The 23052-nt window shown below is 34.8% G+C and overlaps 1 protein-coding gene across 1 annotated transcript in view; it reads left to right on the forward strand.

Moving 5' to 3' along the window:
- The window catches only part of ELP4 (elongator acetyltransferase complex subunit 4), a 160979-nt gene that overhangs the window by 39723 nt on the left and 98204 nt on the right, over nt 1-23052 (forward strand). The window contains exons 6-7 of the mRNA XM_068399864.1: nt 5269-5353; nt 10753-10941. Coding sequence (XP_068255965.1) covers nt 5269-5353; nt 10753-10941 — 274 coding nt within the window. The remainder of the gene's footprint in view (nt 1-5268; nt 5354-10752; nt 10942-23052) is intronic.

Below are 23052 nucleotides of genomic sequence, written 5' to 3' on the forward strand. Positions count from 1 at the left end.
TTATTCTGTGTTACAGTGAACTAGGAGCACGGATGTGGCTAGTTAGCATGTCTGCACTTAGAGGATATAATTTCTTAAACATGAAGTTCTCAGATTATGGTCTTATATGCATAGCCAAAAAAACCCACCTGACTGCATAATGCTGATTACCTATATAGCATTGCAAAGTCTCTGTAATCTATTAGGCTGACAGTATCTCAAAAAAAGTACTGATAGCCTGGAAGGAATTAAAAAAAAGTTACAAAAATTACTTGAAATTTAGAAAATCTCTAAAAAATATGATTTTTTTCAATTTAATTTATCAAAAGAAGATTGACAGAAAATGTGTTAACACTAAAAGCTGACAAATCCTTCAAAAATGAGGGGTTTTTAAGAAAGGAGATAGTTCATTATTGAAATAATTTACATTAATAGGCTATGTATTATGGGATGTTTGTGAAAGATTTTGTTAATTTCTAAAGGGTATACTTTGCAAGATATGTATCAGTAAAGACCTTTCTGAATGAAATTTTCTCTTAAATCGTGTAGGAGTGCAGACCAGAGTCAGTGGTGTGTCTTTTTTTTTTTAAATCTAAGAATGTTTTGCTTTTTCACTAATACAGAGGTTGAGGAGGAAGTAGAAACTGATAGTTTCGCTTAGTATATACTTTTACATAAGTAACTGGCATTGTTGTTGGTGGATGAAACCTCTTTATAGTATCAGAAGTTGCAGAAAATTAGAATTAGCAAAAAAAGAAAAACTTTTCCCTCTTCTCAAAATGTTCCCACATTATTTTAGCTAGCATGATCCATTCTAAATATTTGTAATGCAGCAGAGCGCAGCACAGTTTAAGTTCGGGCTGAAGTAAATTATCGTCCTGTAACTACAGCTGTTGAAGAGGCACCTTAAATTCTGTAGTCGTTGTAGAAAGTGCACCTAACCCAACAGACACGTTCTACATTGAGGTCATAAGCTGTATGTTCTGCAATGACAAGCTAGTAATTGTAAAGAAAGATTTTAGAAGCTCAGTGTATTTTTTTATTGCACTTTTTTTATTAACTTATCACATGTACTGATGTGAGCGAGGCGTTCCCTAAGTGTTGTCCTTTTTGGGTGGGTTTTTTTTCTGTTTTCCTGATAGAGACCTGCTACTTTTGTATGTAATTAATGTTCGTCAAAGAACGTACTTGATCTCTAACTTGTTAGATGTACCTAGAATTCACCTTGTTGACCAGCCTTACTTTTCCCTTTCTTTTTCAGTTAGAGGGTGACTAGCTTTGGAGGCCTTAGGTTTCATTTTTCCTCCTTGAAATTTGAAACAGTTCTCTTCCCGCAGCCTTCTTTTCTTTGGGAAGGGGTGGGGAACAAGAACAACAATCCTTTGCTCTCCTTTCCTTTTACTGCTCAGGGATGTAATGACACAGAACAGGTTATGCAGTTAAAGCAGAAAATACACAAGAAAAGTAATGTACCACATTTTTCTGTACAGCTTATACTCTCCTGACAGAAACAGTGAGTATAGTGAACACACTGCAAATATTCTGATAAAATAACCAAGATTTGATCATATAGAAGAGTCAGGTTTGAAACAGGTAACCATAGGTGTACTGTTAGGTTTTGAAGTAGGGAACCAGAGAAACCTCACCAGGAAGTTACTGGAGTTTTCTATATTTTGTTTAAGAAACTAAGGAGACCATCACAGACACCAGTTATGCTGCTCAGAAACCCTCTTACCCCTTCCTATCCTGATTTGAATTATCAGGGATAGTTTCCAATCAGTAGAGTAGAGCTAACCAATGATTGTTTTAGAATAAGAATATTGATAAGGTTATAATAAACAGAACCAATCATTGTAAAGGTTAAATTTAACAGTGAGCATACTATGCATTTTTATGTAAAAACTTATGTAAAATTGACTCAACAGAAAAACTGTATAAAAACTGATGGATTTTAATGTTTGGTTGGATATGTATGGTGGAGCTATCCCCCACGTCCCCAGCGCTGAAATAAAGAAGTGCCTGCTTATCTGCTTAGTGTAGATGAGTTTTCTTCCTGATTGCTAACAAACATGTATTTTACAATCCTTGGAAAAAACAGTGCTGCATCTTTTAATAAGGAAGGTCCTTTGTCATAATGTTTTGTGGCATAAGAACCGTGTATTTGTAAAAAGGACCAAATCAGCTTGGTGCTTCTAATTCTCTAGCATCACTTTAAGAACCCTATTTTATTTAAATTGTTCTTCAGTGAGTGAACTGTCTCTGTCATTGTAGCTAATGTCTATTGCAAGATAATTACGGTGCTTCCCTTACAGGATCAGAGATGTTGAGACTTTATGTGGGCCAGAAACTCTTGGCCGTTTTTAGAAATCATGTATATCTATACATATGTCCCTCTTTTCCTGACTGCACAAGCACTTGGCTTCTTTATGGACTTGCTAAGAAAGAAGATTCTTTGATTAGGCAGAACTACGTTATCAACTGGCCTGTTACTTTGCAGTTAAAGATCAGATTTGGAGGTTATGTACATCATTTGTTCACCTTAAAGTTTGCATCAGTCTTTGCTTTCTTTCCTGTGTTTTTGCATGCATGTGTGTGTATCTGCTTTTTGACAGAGGGAGATGAGGAGTACTGTGTTTGCTCTCCTCTCTGAGTTTTGATACCTGATGGCTAAATTAGATCACAAGGTCCCCTTCTGGATAGTCACTCAAGATGGGTAGTTCATTGCCCCATGATAAATGTTAACTGAAAAAAGATTGGGAAGTCTGTTCTCCTAAAGAAAATAGTAAATGGGAATGGGTGTTTGGTACCAAAAGAAGGCATAAACCTTCTCTTTCTTATCTTATTATTTTTTATGTTAGGGAAGGGCAGTTATGTCCTGGCCCTAATGCTAGGCCAGGTTAATGGGGTGACAGCAACTGTGTTCTGGTTCTGTTGCTAGGATATTCTGGTGTCCTTTTCATTGCATTGCTAAAGCTGGTACTTAACAGGAAGGCAGAAATATCCTCTGTGATAACTCCGTGCATCACAGAAAAGGCTTACTTTCTACCCCTCTACTTCTATCCTTGTTCAGTTGCAATTAGCAAAAGAGAAAGTTTGATTATCGAAGGGAACTAAAATAATTAAGCTGTAGTTCTTCAATAATACTCATAAGTTTTACCTTAAGAATGTATGTGCTTTTGAAAAAGAGTAAATTTATCTAGAGTCTAGATTTACCGATAAATTTAGATAAAACAGGTTTAACTGTCTCACCTAATGGGGTCTCCTTATACATAATAAGGCTATTTGTCATAGCCTTGATAACCTAACCTTTGTTAACTGCTTAGAAACTATCAACAGAGAAGTCAGAGGCTCTGTTGTAACCGGGATACCTTCTTGCCCGCTCCTGCTTTATCCATTACTAAATTGCTAAACAAAAAAAAGAGTAAAGAAGAAATTGTTTAAACTCATTATCAGAATTAAATGGTGTTTAGTAACACAGCCAAAAACAGGCTAGAAATTAGAAAATAAGAAATACATAATTTCCTTCCTTAAATATTATGACAAACATTGCCAGAAGGATAATGCAACTTGTTTTGATAGTGTTTCCACAATATTTTTCATGTCCTTATTTACATAGCATGGTTCAAATTGAAGTAAACCATTAATATTTTAGCAAGAAGTAGGAGAGCACCTATTTTTACATTTTAAAAAAATCTATATGCATTACACTATTTTCTTTGCTGCAAATCTTTTTCTGATGGATTCATTGAAGATCTTTTTATTTGTTTGTTTTAATTTTGAGACCCTTTAAATCTGCTAATGCTTTAGGTATTTTATTCTTTTGTCCACTAACTTTTGAAAGCAAGTTAGGAACAAATCAGGAATTGGCAAGTATTGTGATTGTGGTATATTCTCTGGCATCCCTATAGATAGCATGGTAATACTCATAAGCAAAATAAGTGATAGATACACAAACTTGAAAATTCTAGTTTGTGGTGACAAAGACCACAGTTATCTTTTCGTATTACACATACTGTGTTGCTGGCTGTGGCTACAAGATAGTTGCAAACTCCTTTGTAATGTTGGTGGGCAGCGGTTTCTGTCTTTTCCAAAAGGATAAAGGAATATCCAAAAGGATACATGAATGTTCCTGGTTATTGTGAAGTGCTACAGGTTCTCTCCAGCTCTGGCAAAACTGGGAAGAAATTGCAGAACTGTGTAAGCAACAAAGATTGTGTGTGTGTGTTGCGATAATGTGAAGACATGGAGAGAGGAGACGTTTTGGCTAGTGTGGAGGCTAAGCCCTCCTCTCCTCCACCTACCCTGTAAACTGATACTTGCAAGACAGTATAGGTATAACATTTAACAGCCGTTCCTTTTGCAACTAAATGCTAGGAAAGTGATTGACTTCATAAGTGCAAATTTACTCTTCTCTTTTCTGAGATGCTCCTTTTTGTATAGCAAGGCAGACTTTACGTGTTAGATGTCATGTTGAGATTATATATTGTAGGAACTGGACCTTCTAAGACTTTGAAAAGATGACTTGCTGAACTTTTTATTTGGTTTTAAGTCTGCTTAAACCCATTTTTAGCCACTGGTTTGCTTTTTTTAAATTTTATGTTTTATTTTCTAAATGATACATAAATTCTGCTTCACAATTCTCCTGTCATGCAAATACAGGAGTAACAACACCTGTAGTGTATGGATACAAAATGGAACTGTAGCGTAGCAGAATGTATCTTATGCTCTGCTGTGGCATCAGAAAAAAATAGTAAAAAAAATAAAATAAATTAACTACATGAACTTTTTAATTGTAATTATGTTGTCTCTTTTAGTTTTTGTTGGTTTTGATTGTTGTAGCAGTTGTATATATGAAAGTTTTCAGTAATAGAAAGTCAACTGTGGTCATCAGGGCAGTGATGAGGTATACTTGGAATAACAATTGGGTGGATCTTCGTCAGTTATAGAAGATTAGTACTGTGCTGTAATGGTTTCAACATTAAGTTAATACATTAAATCATTAATCTTCTAGATATGTGAGCCTGACATAATTAAGTTATCTTAATCCCTAGAGATTTTAGCTTTCACTAAATGTCTGAGCACTGAACTAGTTAACATGAAGCAATCACAACTGCTTATAATGTCAACTTTATTCAAAGAGATTTGGGCTTTTTCTTCTATGACACTTTTTTCTATAGGACACTTTTGGACTGAAAGCTGCGTTTGCTTATATTTATTTGTAATACAGCTGGTAGAGACATATAGGAGAGTACTGAAATGTGTTACTAAACTATTTCTTCTTACCAACAGTAATATGAACAGTGCTTATGCAAGGCTGCTTCAGTCCATTCAGAGGATCATTTACCAGGAAGGGTTTGATGGCTCTGATCCCCAGGTACTAAAGACCCCTTGTACTCTTCTGTATTCCTGTGACTAATGTTGTTTTCTGAATTTTCAAGGGTGGCACAAGAAGGTCTTGGACAAAGTAACAAGGAACAAGCTGTTTCTAAGCATTGCTAAAGTAAACAAGCAAAGTAAATAGTGTGTGGTTCATATTTTAATGTGCATTTGGAGTTTTTAGCTGTTACAAATATGCAGACCATGCGAGAAAGAACTGTAAGCCAACATTAGTAAAATGTATATTTTGTGCAATTCGCTAATAAATGGATTGCCAAATAGAATGTAATTAAGGAAAACACATTTTCCCGTGCAGTATTTTTTCTCAAACTATTGCTTTAGCAATAATGTGTTCAAGACTCTTGAGACTGAACATTTATTCTTTAACTTCCAGATTTTTTCAATGTTGTTTTAACTGGAGTGGAGTTAATTTTTTAATGAATAAATGGTGTGCATCTTTATGTAGCAAGCATTGAAACACAAGTAAAGAAATAAGAATGCTGTTTCAACTTAAAAATGAAAACAGCTTACCAGACTTCTAAAGATCTCTATACTGTTCATAAATCATACTGTGGGTAATCAAAAAGATTTTAAGCATAACAACGTAGGCTGAAAGCCCTTTTCTAATTTGAGCAGTGCCCTATCTGTTTTTCTTTGTCATATTCAGTAAAATGTGAGTCCTTTGGAGTTGATGGAAATAAAATTATTTATATTGATGTGTAATTGATAGATAATTATTGGTGTACAATAGAAATGTTACTACAGTAGAAGTTAATTAGTATAGGTGCTGGAGAGCCTCAAAGAATATAATACAAGACTCTGTACTATTACCAGTTGAATATCTTAGAAATCATTTTTGCAGGGAAGATAATGTTGGAATGGTTGTTTTAATGTCTAACAGTATGTTTTAGAAATGTTACCTGCACAGAACACTTGTGTGTAAATTCAGGTTATTTGTGCTCAGTGTTTAGTCTCTGCTGAGATTTATGGGAGAGCTTGCCTCCCCTTTGGTGGCAGTGCCAGTCTGGAGAAGTAAATTGGTCCCTGACAGGCACCTCTCCCCACTCGCTGTGGTAGCCATGGCAGCAGGCATGTCATCCTACCCGAACAGCACGGTGCGCAGAGATGCTCCTCCCGCACAGTGACAGGTCCTGGGGAAGCCCGAGAGCTTGCCGAATGCAAAGAGCAGCACTGAGTGAAACAAACACCCTGCCAACCTTCAGCCAGCAAACAACCTCCTACTGAGGAGATTAGGCTGGTGTTTCTTATTTTTCTCTGCGTATTCCTGATTTTTTTTTTATGAGTAAAAGAAAATGCAGGTTGGTCAGAGCCAATATTTTGGTCGTTTTTGCTTGCAAGTGGGGAAAAATTAAACATCGTGGATAATTATTTTCTGACTTGTTCATTGTTTCAAAATATCTTACTAATGTCAATAAAGCAAAACCAGAACTTTAACTCAGATGAATTTAAAAGTATACATTCCTAAATGACATAAGTTTCTGAGGTGAAACTTTAAAAGTTAGAAAAGACAGTCCTTTTTAAGGCCAGTTTATCTGTCTAGAAAGCCATTAGCACTTACATAGTTGTTTCTGTTTCAAGGGAGATAATTCATATGATTTCCTGGAGCGGTTTCTGTTACTTTCTTTTAAGATTCCTTTTTTCCCCATGCATCGTCTTTCTTTGTACACTCAAATTTTGTACATTTAGAAGCAGTGTATAATACACACTCCTTAGAAATATGTCCAGAGTTGAATGTAGTTATAGCCCAGAACACACCTTGTATCTTTTTATCTTCCAAATCTGTGAGAAATGCACCTCTCTGCTACTCCGTACCCCCTTCTGTTTACTGAGCCTTCAGAAGTACTTTTTAAGTAGCCAGGTATGAAGGCTGTAGAGTAAGGACCAGCTTGTATTCTTCCAGACCTGTGTCCTTCCCTGTATATAATAACACAAGCTTCTGAGAAGTTTGTGCATGTATGCTCTTCCCCCCCGCAAATAATCCTCTCCCCTTTGGGTAGGTCCTATTGGCCGTGGCTTTCATGAAGTTTGGAAAGAACCGCAAGGGCCAAAATGTGGCAGGGAGGTACTGAACTTTCAAGAGATTTACTTACTGACTTTAAGTAGATCCATTAATCACTGTATGTGAATGACAAAAGCTGATGCCATTAATACTTCATTTTTTTTTGTACTGTGAAGTATAATCCTTCCAAAATCTCTAGACTGTGGAGCTCTAGAAATGTGCTGCTTGTTGGATCTGGATTCAAAGGAAAAGTTTAACCTGACTGGTAAAGGTTTCAGATATTTTTGGCTACTTTCACATCAACATGCCAATGAGACTTACCATTCCTTTTTACCAGTAGTTGAAGAGGAGTCTGGAGAAAAGTGAGCAGAATGTGACTCACCCCAGCTGTCAGAGGTTTGACACAGTTAGGAAAATTAGTGAAAAGTACTGTTAGAGGCTTAGTGGACATCTGATAAAATGGTCAGGCATCTCTAGGACCTAGTATGATTAGTTAACATTAGTTCTATAGAACCATCTGCTGTTGGCCATCATAGATTAAAATTTCTTGACTGTCTACATGACTTTGTGGGCCTTAGGACAATAATTCCTGTTTGAGGTATTAGGCTACAGAAAACTTTGGTTGAAGTTAACCAAAGCAATTACCTGTTTGTTCACACTGACTGGAATATCTTTGCCAAGATCTATTTGGTCTGAATGACCTATAACCTAGAAATATGAGCATCAGTTTTACATCCTTTCTAAGACCTCCTAGTAACTCTTGCTGCTGAACATTAAGTATGAATCCTGTGTAGATTGAGCATGGTTTTAAGTCATACAGAATAGCACTTGTTTGTTTCAGAATATTTTGGGTGTTTCATGTTTGACAATAGAACTTTCATAGGCAACTACATTTCCATAACATTTCTTTGGTATACTTTGGAGCTCAAGTTGGGTGACTTTCAGGGTATTAAAGTTTTGGGGGTTGGTTTTTTGTTTGCTTGGAGTTGGGTTCTTTAATTCTTCGTAATCAGAATTCTTGCTGCCGAAGCAAACATTCTTAGAAAAATTACAGGAAAAAGGTTAAAAAAAAAAAAATCCAAACTTCTAAACTAGTGAGAATATAAGAGATCTAGTAGTATATCTAAAAAAATGTTATTCTACTCTTCAGTGCAGCCTTGTTGTTATAGAATATTACACTTATGCTTTTCTTATATTTCAGTTATGGAATAAGCCATTTGTCAGGGCCTTGTGGGCCTCACAGAATTATACTGGTAGAAATTCTGGTAGAAATTCTGTTACTGGCCAAAATAAATACATCTGATATTATCTGATGTTTGAATAGCTTTACCTTTTACAACTCTTATGATTTAATATTGTGAAACAAGCATCTGTCATCCTTTATCCAATAAGAGCACAGATATTCTGATACAGTTTTTTCTCTGTTTGTATGTTGTTCTTATGGATGTTCTTAATAAGAAAAAGTATTTTTCCCATTAAAAAAGTTTGTGTAAGTTTTATGTATGTTTGCTCTGAAATTTTGAAGTACCAGAACATTTTCTCTGCATGGTCAATATCCGTTATATTTGGATAAAATAGTTTTCTTAAATGCCTGATTTTGTGCTACTGCTTAAACACACATCAAGAAATGTGTGAATCTGTTCTGATTAGAAGTCACTAAAGAATATTAGGCCAGCTTCTTTTTTTCCTCTTCTTTTTAAAACTGTGAACATCTGGGCCTAACAAATATCATACAGAGAAGTCAGATTGTGTCGTATTATCCTGTAATATTGTCCTGATCTTCATACGGTAATGTAAAAAGTTAACTTTACATAAGTAAAGCCTAAAAGCCTGCAAAGCCCAAGACTGAAGAATCCACCAGAGTTAAAACATAGATCGCTTTCACAAAGATTGTAAGCGAATTGGCAGATCAGCTCACTGTGTAAGCATGAGAATTGGATAAATACAGAGCCATGTGGTACCAACTGTGTTTCACAACTCAGGCTCTGTCTACCCAATATGGAGAAGAAAGGATTTAGAAGAGTAGCCTCTTGTCTTGTCAAAATCTTTCCTCTGGATTTCCAGAGAAGCTGTGCAATGTTTTGTGGTTTTTAGTTACTGTTCATTCCAGCTGGTGGAAGTGAATATCTAGAGTTTATCAAAGCACTTTGCTGTAATGAAAAGTACCTGGAAGCTTTACTTTATCTAAACTAGTATTTTTTGTATTTATATATATATATATATATATATATATATATATATAAAAAAAGAAGCTGGCCTCTAAGTATGAACCCTGAACTCTAGAAATGTATCTTTAATCACATTGTACAGGAAGTCTTTCAACAAGGGTGCTTATTTTCTCTCTCTCGGCTGTTGATAGCAAATATACCTAAAATCCTTCTCAAAGTGCACCAGGAAAAGTTACATCAAATAAGCAGAAATAAGATTTGTCATCATGAGAGATGACATTTTGCTTTGCATACACAAATTACAACTATGGCTTCATAATCTGCCCGTTCAGAAAAGGGGCTTTATCTTAGCCACTGCCTTTCTTGGATGCTCTTCTGCCAGCATACTGCAGGGCAGCAAACAGTCTTTAGGTAGGTAACACATGAGGCTGTTCAGGATTTTACACGTCAAAACAGCTTAGATTCTAGTACCCAGTAGCTAACTAAAGCAGATCCAGAAACACTCATGTCGAGGACTTTCAGAAAGGTGTAGTCCTTACGAGACAATCTGCTCATGTCTCCATCAGACTCTGTTTCTCCATAGCTGTGGGTAAAACTTCCTTCGTTAGTTGGAAGGAGTTGACAGGAATGTAGATACTTACAGAGACTTCTACAATAGTGAAAGGGCCGTGCGTTGGTGAGGTAGGCCACTCACCTTGTTCGTTTAGAACTAGCAGAAAAAGTGAAACTGAAGCAAACAGAATAGTGAGGTTATGAAAGTAACACAGCAGAAAGTTGAAAACAGAGAGAAAAGTTGTGTTTGGTTACTCTCAGGCCCTTCCAGCAGACCAGTTTAGAGCTGGGAGAAAAAAATGCTGTTGCATGTTTTTTAAGGCAGTGATGGAGGAGAGAAAGGACAGGAAAAATCATAGTATTATGGGATTTTGTGTCAGAATATACTTACATTTAGTTGGTTAAAAAACACAAATTAGTAGTTTTTGGTATTTCCTTGCTCTCTCTTACACTTGTACTTGCTTATTTGACATAGCATGATATCCAGACAATAAAAAAATGCCATTCCATTTGTAATTTTTATAAGATCATCTGAGATTAAACTGTGATTGCATAATTCATAATTATTATGAATTCTATTATTTTTTAAATACATTACATGACATTTTCCTCTTAATGTTTAAAAAGTTACAAGTGGGGTTTTCTTTTTTTCAATAGAAAAAGCAAAAGACTATTTTGCGGATAGGAATTCAGAGTCTGGGTTCCCTGTTGTGGGGTGATGACATTTGTAGCAGTGATACTCCCGAAGACATTCATAGCCTTACAAAATTTCTGTATGTTCTCCGTGGCCTCCTCAGAAAGTCTTTGTCAGCCTGCATCATCACAGTGCCCGCTCACCTTATCCAGGTAGGAATGCTGTCTTTGCTATATTTCATAGATGACACATCAGTTAGCAAATATTTGAAGTTTATGGTAAGAAAATAAATGCAATTTTGAGCATTTTGTAAACTCTTGTTGTTCAAGAGTACTGTTTCTGTATTTTTTGTGGGACAGTCGTACTGCAAAATCTACAGACCTAAGCATAAAACCATCTTAGATACAGTTATGCTTTCTGTGGGTCTCAGTCTTTTTTTTGAAAAACTATCAAAATTTCAGAAACTGTAAAAAAGCAAAGAGAATCCTGCTAGTAATATCTTTTTTAATTTTTTTCTTACAACATCCCTACGTGCTTTTCCCTGCCTTCAGAACGCTGGTTAGAGTTTCAGTACAAGACATTTCAGTCCACCGTCTTTGTCTGTCATGCGCATTGTGATGATCTGTGATCTTGTTTTTAAAGCCAGGAATTGAAAGATACAGGTTTACTCTTTAATTCTAACATGCCCTTGTACTGGGACCAGGAGCAAACCAGTTATGGTATCGGAGTAGTTTTCCCAGCCGCAAAATCAGAAGCTGCTAACAGCACCTTCCCTGAGACTATAGGGAGACTTAAATGTATCTTCTGGAAATAAACTTTTTTAGCAAAAGGAAAAATGTAGAAAGTCTTTTTTCCTGCAAGTGGTAATGTAACTTACAAAAGCAAAATTATTATTCACAATGAACTGAGAACCTGTAATTTTAGATATTACTTCGATTTGATTATAGTAAAAAAGTACTGGATAAAACCTCATTATGCAAAATGTTTTCATAGTAGATGAGTTTATTGTTAGTTTAATTCCTATCTTAGGTAAATACATGACTCTCATTTATGTATTGCATTTTGTAAAGGTGTTTGAATACCTGCAAATGTTACTTGTCTAGATACCTGATGCACTTACTACTTTGAGAATAAAGAAAGAAATTTGATTTTCAAGTTTTACTATTACAATTGAAAGCGTATGAATATTCCTCTTGCAGTGCAAACGTCCATCTCCTTACTTAGGTATTTTTAAATATTAGGTGGCAGTTTGCCTTCAAAAAGATTGACAGTAAAATTTAATGCCATGAATAGAATTTGTGAATGTAAACCTAGCATCCCTCTTTTTGGACATTGGAATTACCTGTCTGTAATTGGGACACACAATCAGCTTCGTTGTACTCTTTTTTTATATATTATGTCAATAAAAGCTATGATCATATTTTAGAGTAGTCCAGAAGCACCTCTAAGCAACAAACTGAAGGACAAAGTGTTTTGTTTGCTGCAAACTTACCTGGGAGGTTGAGTGTGGTTTTGTGTTTATAAATCCCATATAAATCAGTTCCTATGGAATGAGGATTGAAATTATATCTCATTTTTTAAATAACTGATTTTTGAATTTTAATAGAATTGTTTTACAGTAAGTGCTAGAATATTCTGAATTTTAAAAAAGCAGCAACATTATTTCCAGAATCTTTGCTTAGCAGCGTTAAACAAATGAGAACATTAATTTTTTTTTGAAATTGTTAAACTTCATGTATCCTTCTTTAAGCACTGAACTATGGAGAAAACTGTCATTAGGAGGAGCAAAGCTGCTGAGGGTTCCTTATACCCCACATTACTCAGTTCCCAGAGCCCTGCTGTGTAGTTGTTCCACTCTCCAAGAAGCCTGTTAAAGAGCCCCTGAGAGCATGTGTACAGCCCTCCATGTTAATAGTTAATTGGTGAGGATGGCAAGATGAGAGGACAGCCGAACATGTGGTCTCTCAGGCTCAAGCCGTAGACAGACCTTTAGTTATAATAACAGCAGCTGCTCACATTCTCACAACCCAGCTACTCACCATTCTGGTGCTGAGGTTTCTTACTGGATTAAAAAAGTAAAGAAAATATCTTTTCTTTCCAAGAGAATAAGAAAAGGATTTATTTTTCCAAGTGCATTTCTGTATATATATTTAATTTGATCGAAGTAAGTTCTAGCATATGCTTTCTCTGTTGAATCCGAAAGTCAGTACACTGAAGGTGTAGAAAATGCACACTATTTTTCTGAAGGTGTAGTAAATTCCACATTTATTCCCTGAGCTACTGTTTCTGTATTTTCTATGTTATCTTTTACCTCCCAACTGTATTAATTATGTGGTCTGCAAGTAAATTCTTCAGATGAATAATTTTCATGAAGGTAAATACAAGTTCAAAATCACATTTTAATCAAGGTTTTGTCTGCATATACAGAAAAATAGTTTCATTTTTATCTGCTTTGTCTTGAAAAAATAGATTTTAGTAGTGACTCATACCATATCTTGTCTCTGTCGGCCCCCAGTGCTAGTTATTCCAGTGAAGAAGAAATAAGACTTACAATTGGTAGTACTGATGTTCAACAGGGACAATGTCTTTCCAACCCAGAGTAATTATATTTTTTTATATGTAGTATATGAATAACGCATATATATATATATATGGAATATATATATAGTTTGAGATTGGTTTCTTTTATATATTTTGCCAAATACTTTCCATGTTGTACTGTGCCAGGGAGTTCCACAAATTTAGTCTACCTGGTTTCTTTCTTTTTCAGAAAGTTTAGTTTTGCCTTTATTTTTCATAAATTGTATCTTTATTCTTGGCTGATGAGACAATAAGATGAGGCTCACTATTTTATCTTTTCTATATTCTGATTGTTTTGTATTTTTTCTAATGCTGCCTCCTTAATCTGTTTTTAAAGTCACGTTTCTTTTAATCATATTTCACCTTGTTACAGTAACGAGATACAGTAATGCCATTATTGTTTGCTCACTTTTCCCACATACTAATGTCTTCTTTGTCTCTTTGACAACTGCTGAACATTAAACAGTGATTTTGTTCTTGATGCTTTTCCCTCTGTAGTACGCATCTACCAACGTGGCTCTTTCATTATTCCAGCTATTCATTGTCGTGGATTTAAAAACTTTGAATTGCATTTATCCAAATATGATGCTCATTCACCCAGTTTGATGGGACACTGAATGTCTTCACAGTCTGCTGTAAGGCTATGTTTGGGTAAAAGACACAAATTTACAAAAAGATCTGGTTGTGTACAGAGTTTTTTCAGAATAATTTAAAGAAATTGTAGTCCACTAAAGAACACAGATGCTTTGTGTTTTATTGATGAAACTTCTAGTGCAAATAGTGCATAAAGAAAAAAGAAAATTCTCTTTTCTCAACCACAAAAACAGGAATACATTATTCTGGAAGAGTATTTCAGGAAAATGACACTAAAAACTTATCCAGTTATGAATTTTATTCAGGTGATGTGTGACAAGTTTTACTTGATTGATATTTTCTACCGATTGAACATACTCTTATCCTACACTGTCTGTCAGGTAATAAATATTGAGATACTTATGAGTATGATTAAAATAGTTGATGGAAGGTTATTTTTCAAGTATTTCTTCTGCTTCTTGAAAATGCATTGTGCCTATTAAATCAGATGGTGCGTTTGAAAAGTGAAAATTGCTTCCATTTTTAAAATCTACCATTGATTGACTGAAAAGGGATTTCATTTGTTGTTACACTTTCCAAATTTAAGGAATATTATAAAAATAAGTAAGGAGTCTTTTTCTATATCTTGATAATCTGTGTGGTTTAGTCCCTAATTTAAAAAAAAAAATTTTGTGCTCCAGCGTGTGACTTAAAGGACTTTAATGTCACTGTTTTATACTTGCAAAAGCCCTAAATTAGAATTTAAAATATTTTCCTATTGTATTTTCTTCTTTTTCTTTAATTACTAGAAATCATTGGTAAATCCAACAACATCGTTTCCCCAAAATACTAAATAAGGTTTGTAATTCTGTTCCTGTTCTTCCTAATTTTGTATCACTTAAGCAATATTTTTTTGAGTAGATCATTATTTTCACTGGGAGAAAGCATAACAGTTTTATTAAAGCCGTCTTTTATTTTGAACGTGAAGCTGTATTACTGGTAAGGACTAACAACCATATTAGTCAGCATGTACCAAGGGAAATTAATTGACTAATGAAAAGTCAGTATGAATAAGTCTTGTTACAGAACCTGTCCTCAGAGTCTGAGGTTCTGTTTAGCAAGGTATTTTCATTATTTCATCCAGTATGTTAAAAAATTAATTTCCTACAATATTAATGTTTTGATGCTTTGAATTCACTGAAGTGCATAAGTTACTGTATGTTTCAGTGTAGAAAAATTCAGAAACAAACCTCTTCACATCCATAGCCTTTTGTGTTCACACTGAGTAATTTAGCAGCTAAACTTGAAGTCAAGCAATAGAGTGCTTTAGAATCCATTGCTAATATAGGATTATAAGATGTGAACTCCTATAGCTTGTGAATTTCTCACAGTTTGAAATCTTTATTCCTATGACAAGAGCTAAGAGTGATTGCCTGCCTTAGAAGTCTAACTTCTGAGAGTTCACAAGTGTAAAATGCTGAATAACCCTCAAATGTATTTGATGATGTAGCTGCTGCACACAAATTTGTATTGCGATCAAATGTCATGTAGTTTCTATACCATAGTTAAGCTTTTGAAATTCCCTGCAAAATAGAAACTATGAAGATGAAATGGTCATTATATTTTTCTATATTGGGTTTTTTTTACTTGCTTTTTAATGTTGCTTGTTGCTTTTTGTTGTATGTGAGAAATACAGTTTAACAACTGTACAGGGAAATATTGAGAGTCATGAGTTTATGACAGGTATTCTTGGGTTACCCACATAGTTTTCAGATATGAATATTGTGGTTTGGATATTCTAGACATTCATAAAAGCATCTTTAAAATTATGATCGAGTAGGAAGCTCAGGGAAGTATACAATTCAAAATTTAAATTCTGTGACAGTAAGTAATTTTGTTTCAATTTCTATTATTGTTGATAGCATTTGCTAATCAGGTTGCAGAAGAAATAGAAATATTTTGTTGTTTCATAAAATAAGTTTGTCGTTGCCACCAGGCTGTATTCTAGCTCTACCTCTTCTGATTTGGTAACAACTACCCATTTCAAAAACAAATACAATATACGTCTGAAGCATGTCTTTGTACCTACGTGTTAATTGTCTTTTAACTAACTTAGCCGTATTATGACGAACAGTCACACTGTACGTTAAAATTGCATGCCAGAAACAGCCTTCTCATTTTAATGAATTTTACTTTAGAAGGACACTTTATACGCATGCTTATCACCATCTCATCAACACGTTGTCTTTTAATCAAAAAAATCACTTTTCCAAAATGATTATGTTAAACTTTAAAAGTTAATGAGTATATGCAACATTACAATTTTATTTTACATTTTATCTATATAATCTGAAAATAGACCTATGAAAACTTTAAAAAATTAGGTAAGATTTAGAACTAAATCTTTCAGCTTCAATATTAGACCTAAACAGTTAAATATCCCATCACAGTATGAAGATAGTCATCTGTTCAAGCATATGGAATCTTTTGGCTACTGGACTAAGTAGTTAATATAATGCCCAGTGTCCAGACATGGACACAACTGTTATGGAAGCAGAAGGGAAAAGGCTCATGTATTGAGCCCATTTGGACACTGATAAGTAAAAATCAGAAGAGTGACTTTAAATGATGCAGGAGAAAGTAGTTATCAGCTTTAGGCAAGTAATTCTGTTAGAAAGTGGAAATAGTATTGTTTTTCTGAATCAATGCTATTTTTTTCACATAAGTAGAAGTACAAGCTCTTGAAAAAAATGCCCTGTGAATCTAGCATTAAATATGGGTTTTATCTGTTGTCTGTTGTATTTCAGAACAAAGAAAAATAATTTTGTGTAAAACTATATTATATTTAAATTATTGCATACGTATTTCCCATCTTAAATGATTTTCAAATAACTGAATATTGAATTTCTGTGCAGTGTTTGCTTAGAAACATTTTTATATGAACTTTTGGTGGTGTTTAAAACCTTGAAATTTCAGAATCTAATTTTATGTCTTTTTGTTTAGACCTGCTCTATTAATTACAATATAATCATAATAAAAAGGAATACTGCATCTTTAATGATGTTTTTGTGCCTGTGTAGTTAAGCTTTAATGCTAGGAAAAAAAAAAAAAGATTAAATTAGCCTTGTAACCTCTTTCTCTTCCAGACTGATGATGGAAAATAAAAGCTCTTAGCCACAGAATGTAACACTTAGAATTAATATTTAATTAGACCAGCAAATTGTACACCGTGGCTGAAAGCTTCCAAAGAGTTGTTAGTGCCACAATTGACCTACAAGTTTAATAATAACTCACTTCTAGGAGCAAGTGCCAGTTCAGCATAGTGGAGCCACTGTAAGAAAGTCCTGTGAGATTAAAATCAGCAAACCAAATGGCAGGCGAGGATTCCTGGGATGGAGCCTTCTGGAAAGCTGGGAGCTGGAGTAGCTTTTCAGCCAGGATTCAGATGAGAACAGTGGGCAAAAAAAGCTGATCCCTCCTGTTCTGGGAGCTTCTGGTTGTAGGCCAAAATCCTAGAACAGATTTTTTTCTAAATGTTCTTGCTGCAGCTATTAATTTATATCACAAATCAAGTAATGAATGACTTATCTTCATCTTTTAATTAAGTTTTAATACAAACATTATCGCTGAATTCTCTGGTCATGAATTTACTCATGGAAGCATGGCACTTTTTTGGTATAATGTGTAATTTAGTATGTTTGTGTTGCAGAATGTTTCATTTTTATAGTATCTTACTGCTACATAAAAGGGTTCTTGTTATAATGATGAGCAATTTATTGTAATATTATGAAATATGTAAATTAAATATAAAATGTGTGGACGTTGTAAAATAGAATACTTCGAAGGTTAAATAGCTTAATCTTGCCTTTCATTTTATGAACAATTAAAAGATAAAGCCAGTAACTCCACCATTAGATATCCATCTGAGCCTTAATTCTATGGCAAATTATTCTAGTGAAATAGGGCACCATAAGTTCAAAAATGTGCAAACACACAGCAACAGACTGAGGAAGGAACATTCTGCATTATTTATTGGCTAGATCCTAAATAATTAAAGAAATGCCTACTCATTAGTTAAAAATTAAAGCAGGGGAGAGCCTTGCCAGCAGAGGGAGCAGTCATGTCTTTCCTTAGGTTCCCATCGCTTCCAGCCTACCCATCATTTCCACCCTACCTCTTCTTATTGCCCAGCCAGCTTCCCATCTGGACCTAGCTTTGCCAGCCTGCTCCTGATGACAGCCTATAATTTTAGACTGAATAAGGGATTAGTGTTTTAAATGATTTTATATTTCAGAATCTTGCCACTTGATTACCAACATCAGTTAGATGTTCCTTTTGATATTTGTGTACTATTAATTGAAATAATAGTGGAGGATCTCTTTGGTGACCTGTGGATAAAATGTGATTCACTGTTTAAAGAATTAAAGTTGCAGCAATAGTTAGCCTTTCTGAATTGGTAAGCAAACTGCAATGACATTTTTTTCAGGCAAAATGGCAACAAAGGGAACTCCCAAACCTTTTTCTTATAATAAATAATTCCCAGTGCAGTCACAGGATTTTAGTTAAGCTAGTTGGTCTCAAATACATTAATCTCAGCAGTTTTGTTATGGCTCTTTTTTAATATGACTCTCATTCTTTCAGACTACTTTTGCATCTGTGTTTCATACTAAACTGTGACCAACCTGTAGCATTGAATATTTTGTGTTTAATTTTGTAAACAAATCTGTTCAAATGGTTGTTACATTTTTGCAATAATTGAAGACAAATAATAGCATACAGTTTTCCATATATATGCTTTTATAGCAACGAGACAATCTCATTAATAAGGACCAGATAGCATTCAGGCGAGATACTGGCCTCAACTCAGCCCAGATCTTGTACTGATTTCTTCCCAGCTCCTCTCCCTTCACTGGAGAAGGGAATTATTTCAGGCTTATTTCATCTGGCCACTGCAGCAGGACTCATGCAAGAGCCCTGCACCCCAGAACCATTCATAGTCACATGCAGCCTGTGCTTTCAGCTACTGAATGCTAAGGAAATAGTCAGAGGAGAAAAGCACTGAACAGGGATTCAGCTCAAAAAGTGTCACCCTTTAATACCCTGTACATCTGTCACCTCTTTCAGCCAGATAATAATGGGATTTTCAACACCCGGCTTTCTGGGCTTTGACTCCCACATCATCTTCATGATACCACCAAGTATTTTCCTGGTACCCCAAAGCCATAGATGGAGCCTTCTAAACCAAGGCTCAAATAGAGGGGGGTAGACAGCGCTTCAACAAAAAGCTGGGTTCGGTTCCCAACTCACTTGGCTGGCTTGTGACTTTGGACAACTCACATGATATCTTTGTGCTGGTTACATGACTTGTAAATGAGGAATGCAGCACTTGCCTGTCTTTTGTAAAGTGCTCGGAGATCAACAGATGGAAAGTTTGATTTAAACTACATAGTCTTTGTTCTCACTTTCATTTTTTGTAGGCCTCAGCAGCAACTGTTATTGACTTGCTTGTTTTATCTATATTGAGTCATCACTCTTTTCACTGTTGGCCTTTAGGTCTTCCCTCCAATGGCAATACAGACATACTTTTTATTTTGTAGGGTGCCAAAGTTTGCTGGCGTTAGATTCTTTTATAGCTCAAGTAATAGACAAGTCCAGGCCATCCATCTTCAGTGAAGATCCAAAGTTGGTGGTTTTTGTGTGTGTGATATTTAGATTTTGTTTCCTGGCTGATATTTTTCCTGAAAATTTATCCAAAAATTTTTAATTGGATACTATCATCCACCTTCATCTGATATATTTGATAATAACATTGCAGAGTTCCCGTAGCAGTGACAGTGTTTTAGGTGTAAGATAAGGAAATTGTAGCTCAAATGTTTTGAGTTTTTAAGAAACAAAAATACTAGTTCTAACTAGTTTCACAGTTGAAACACTCTTGAGTGTATATAGATGATCAGGACAAACATTTTTAAAAGCAACTCTAAGAGAACAACCAAAATCTGGAATTAATACATTGTGTAACATATTGGCCAACAGATGCTTTGTTATTCCCTTCACATTTGTATGAGTACGTTGCATCTAATTACCTGCTCACGTCTGCGCTACATGTCCTTTCTTTGCTTCTGTAACTTGTATAAAATTATTCAAAGATACTATTCATTGCTTGAAAGTAGCTAATGTAATACAGTGTACGTATAAACAGACCAACCAAAATCAATGCTTCTGTGATTTCAGCCATATGAACAAATATTTATACTTAAGTTCTCTTATAGTAAGTTTCTTCAAAGGTAAAAGAAGATGCCTAATCAGTAAGAATCCCTAAATGTGTATGTCTCTTCACTGAAGGCATTGTAGTTTGTAGAAAATCCTTTAAGTGTATTTCTAGGGTATCTGTCTTCCAGCAAAGACATCATGCTTGTATTCAGTTTTCTGGTGACATTGATACAGACATCTACATACCAAAATTTGTTAATGTACGGTTGCTCATCTTATATTCCAGTGATCTGAGTGTACATTCATTTTTAGAGCCAAAATTCAAAGTTCAATTAGTAGCTTTGGAGTGTGCAAGCACTGAGAACAGTGCTTATCAACTTGGAGTCAGAATAAGTATAGTATTTTATACCTTACAGTCTTTGTTAATTACTGATGTAACCCTTTTTGGCAGAGCGGATATTAATCTTTTATTTTCAGGATTTGTGAATAATGAAAAAGTGCACAAACTGTATCTCTCTACAAAACTAGCACAAGGGCCTAATACCTAACTTCTTTTACTGAACTAAAATGTATGGGTAGTTCTGTGATTTTCTGAGCAGTAATTATTAACAACTGGTGATAAATATTTAAGCCATGTTTCTTAATATTAATAATTTATCTTCTCAATTTAAAATCCTTTGAAGATTAAGTAGTAATGACAAGTGGTAAATATTTGTATATTGTGAAGTCATTACCACATCATTGTGTGATAATCTCTCAGAAAATAGCAAGATTTATTTAATCTATTGAATATCCAGCCAGTGTTTCATTATAGTCCAATGTGGCTGCCTACTTTATAGTACTAAACTTACTTCAGCTTTATGACAGAATGTAACCGTAACGAAAAAAGGCACAAGCAATTTTTGAACTTTTTTTGAAAATTCACGTACCAAAATTTGCTTCAAGTTCATAAGGTTCATATTTCTTTGCATGAACTTGCTTGCTTGCTGTTTTTTATTGAGACCTTCTTTCAAATGAAGTGTCAGGATTACTGGACTCACCTGTTGGTAACAACAGAAATTGTTGCCTACAATTACAGTTTTACCTAGACTTGGGGGAATATCTGAATTCATCTTTAAATTCTGTGCTGTCATACGAAATGCATGCAACTCACCGTTTAAACTGGGTTTTGTCCCAGTGCTAGCAGTTGTTTGTAGTAGTTTTTTAGGTAATGAAACCCATTTTAGGATTCAGTGTATTAGCTCTTAATTAAATGTTTTAAATTAAAATCAGTGATGGGGTTAGATTACCAGAATGTAAAGGTACAGAAGTCAAATATAGCCCTCTACCAAAATACAGGTCTAATGTCTTTTTGAAAAAGAGACATAGTCTTAAAATACCTTATTTTTAATTCAATATATAAATCAATAACAAGATTATGTTAATGTATTGGTCAGAATACAAATGCAAATATGCAAAGCCCGTGGAATTCAAGAGCTATTTATACAGGTGCTAGTTGGATCTCATTGTAGATCTTTAACATGAGTCTCATTTTCCCTTTAAATTTTGAGATTGTTTATATGTACTATGTAGAAAAGTTGAAGCCATTCTAAGAAAATTTTTCATTCTTTGACTTTTCTTTACTTAATGCAGTGTAAGGACTGAGAATTTAAATCATTTTATTACATAAATTTTGTGAGGTTTTTAATTTATTTAGAAACTGACAAAATAAAAATGGGAGGACGTGTCTCTGGGTGTTAGAAAAATTTTGACAGGAAATCAGAGGAGAACCAGAAATTAGAGCAGAGTAGAAAAGACTGATTTTTTTCCTAATATGGAATCTAGATGAACCAAGATTGATTTGATTAATAGTAGTCGTAATAAAATTGTGGTACATTAAGAACTCAATCCAGTAGAAACACTCAGTATTAATTTCAGTGTGTGTGTTTCAGCATACAAGCTATACATATATTTGTGTTGATAGAATACCATGCTTTATACTCAGGCACGGAAGATAGTACATTTTGAACTGCTTTATTTGTAAATAAGTATTTTTAAACACGCACAAATAATTACTCAAAGCTATGTAGGTTCTGCAAATAAATTAGTAAGACAAAGCAATCTTTTTCCATAATTGCCTTTCCCAAAATCTGGTTAAACACATATGTATAGTTCCCATTTACATATGCAGCTAGCTACATGGATTTTCTTGAGACATTGTTTTGAAAGTACACTTTGGTTGAGCCCAGATATTGCAAGTTTGCACTTAAAAGGAAATGTCTGTCTAAAACAGTGAGCACAAAGTAAGATATAGAATGGAAGCCCAGCCCAGCCTGCACAACAGGGTTGCTACCATGTTGTTAGAATAATTACATTTTGGCTGAACTAACTAATTTAGAAAAACTGCAGTACCTCTAGCAAGACTGAAAACTTTCCAGGACTGGGTTGCAGGGTTTTTTTTATTTCTTAGTGTAATTTAAAACAATACCTCTTGTAGCTGCCAACAAACTCTTTCCCTGAATCTCCCCATTTCTGGCTTCCCTCCTAACCATGTCCTGGCTCACCTCCAGAGCTGCCAAGTTTATGCCAGAAGCAGGAGGTAGATTTGTATGGGGCTGGAGGAAGATCTGGAGCTCTGTTAAATTTTCAAGCCCAGATGGGGCAACATGATTTGTGTGTTTATGTCAGTATGCCATACATCACAACTATCTGTGTGCTGACGTCAGCTTTGATTGGACATTAATGTGCTGAACGCTGCAAACTAGAAAATACATGATAGATACAGATCTATGGCAACAATGCCACATAAGCAAATGTCTGTTTGGTGTGGCGATTCACTGTGCAAAGTATTTCCCAAGATACACTGCATTAAGCCAGGAGAATATTTTGACACATTTTAAAAACAAAAACAAAACCAACATGGGCAAACAGACTACAATTCAAGAAAACAAACCTGTTCAGAAGAGGAGCCGAAACCAACG

Source organism: Nyctibius grandis, chromosome 4 (genome assembly GCF_013368605.1).
Source record: "Nyctibius grandis isolate bNycGra1 chromosome 4, bNycGra1.pri, whole genome shotgun sequence".
Classification (NCBI taxonomy): domain Eukaryota; kingdom Metazoa; phylum Chordata; class Aves; order Nyctibiiformes; family Nyctibiidae; genus Nyctibius; species Nyctibius grandis.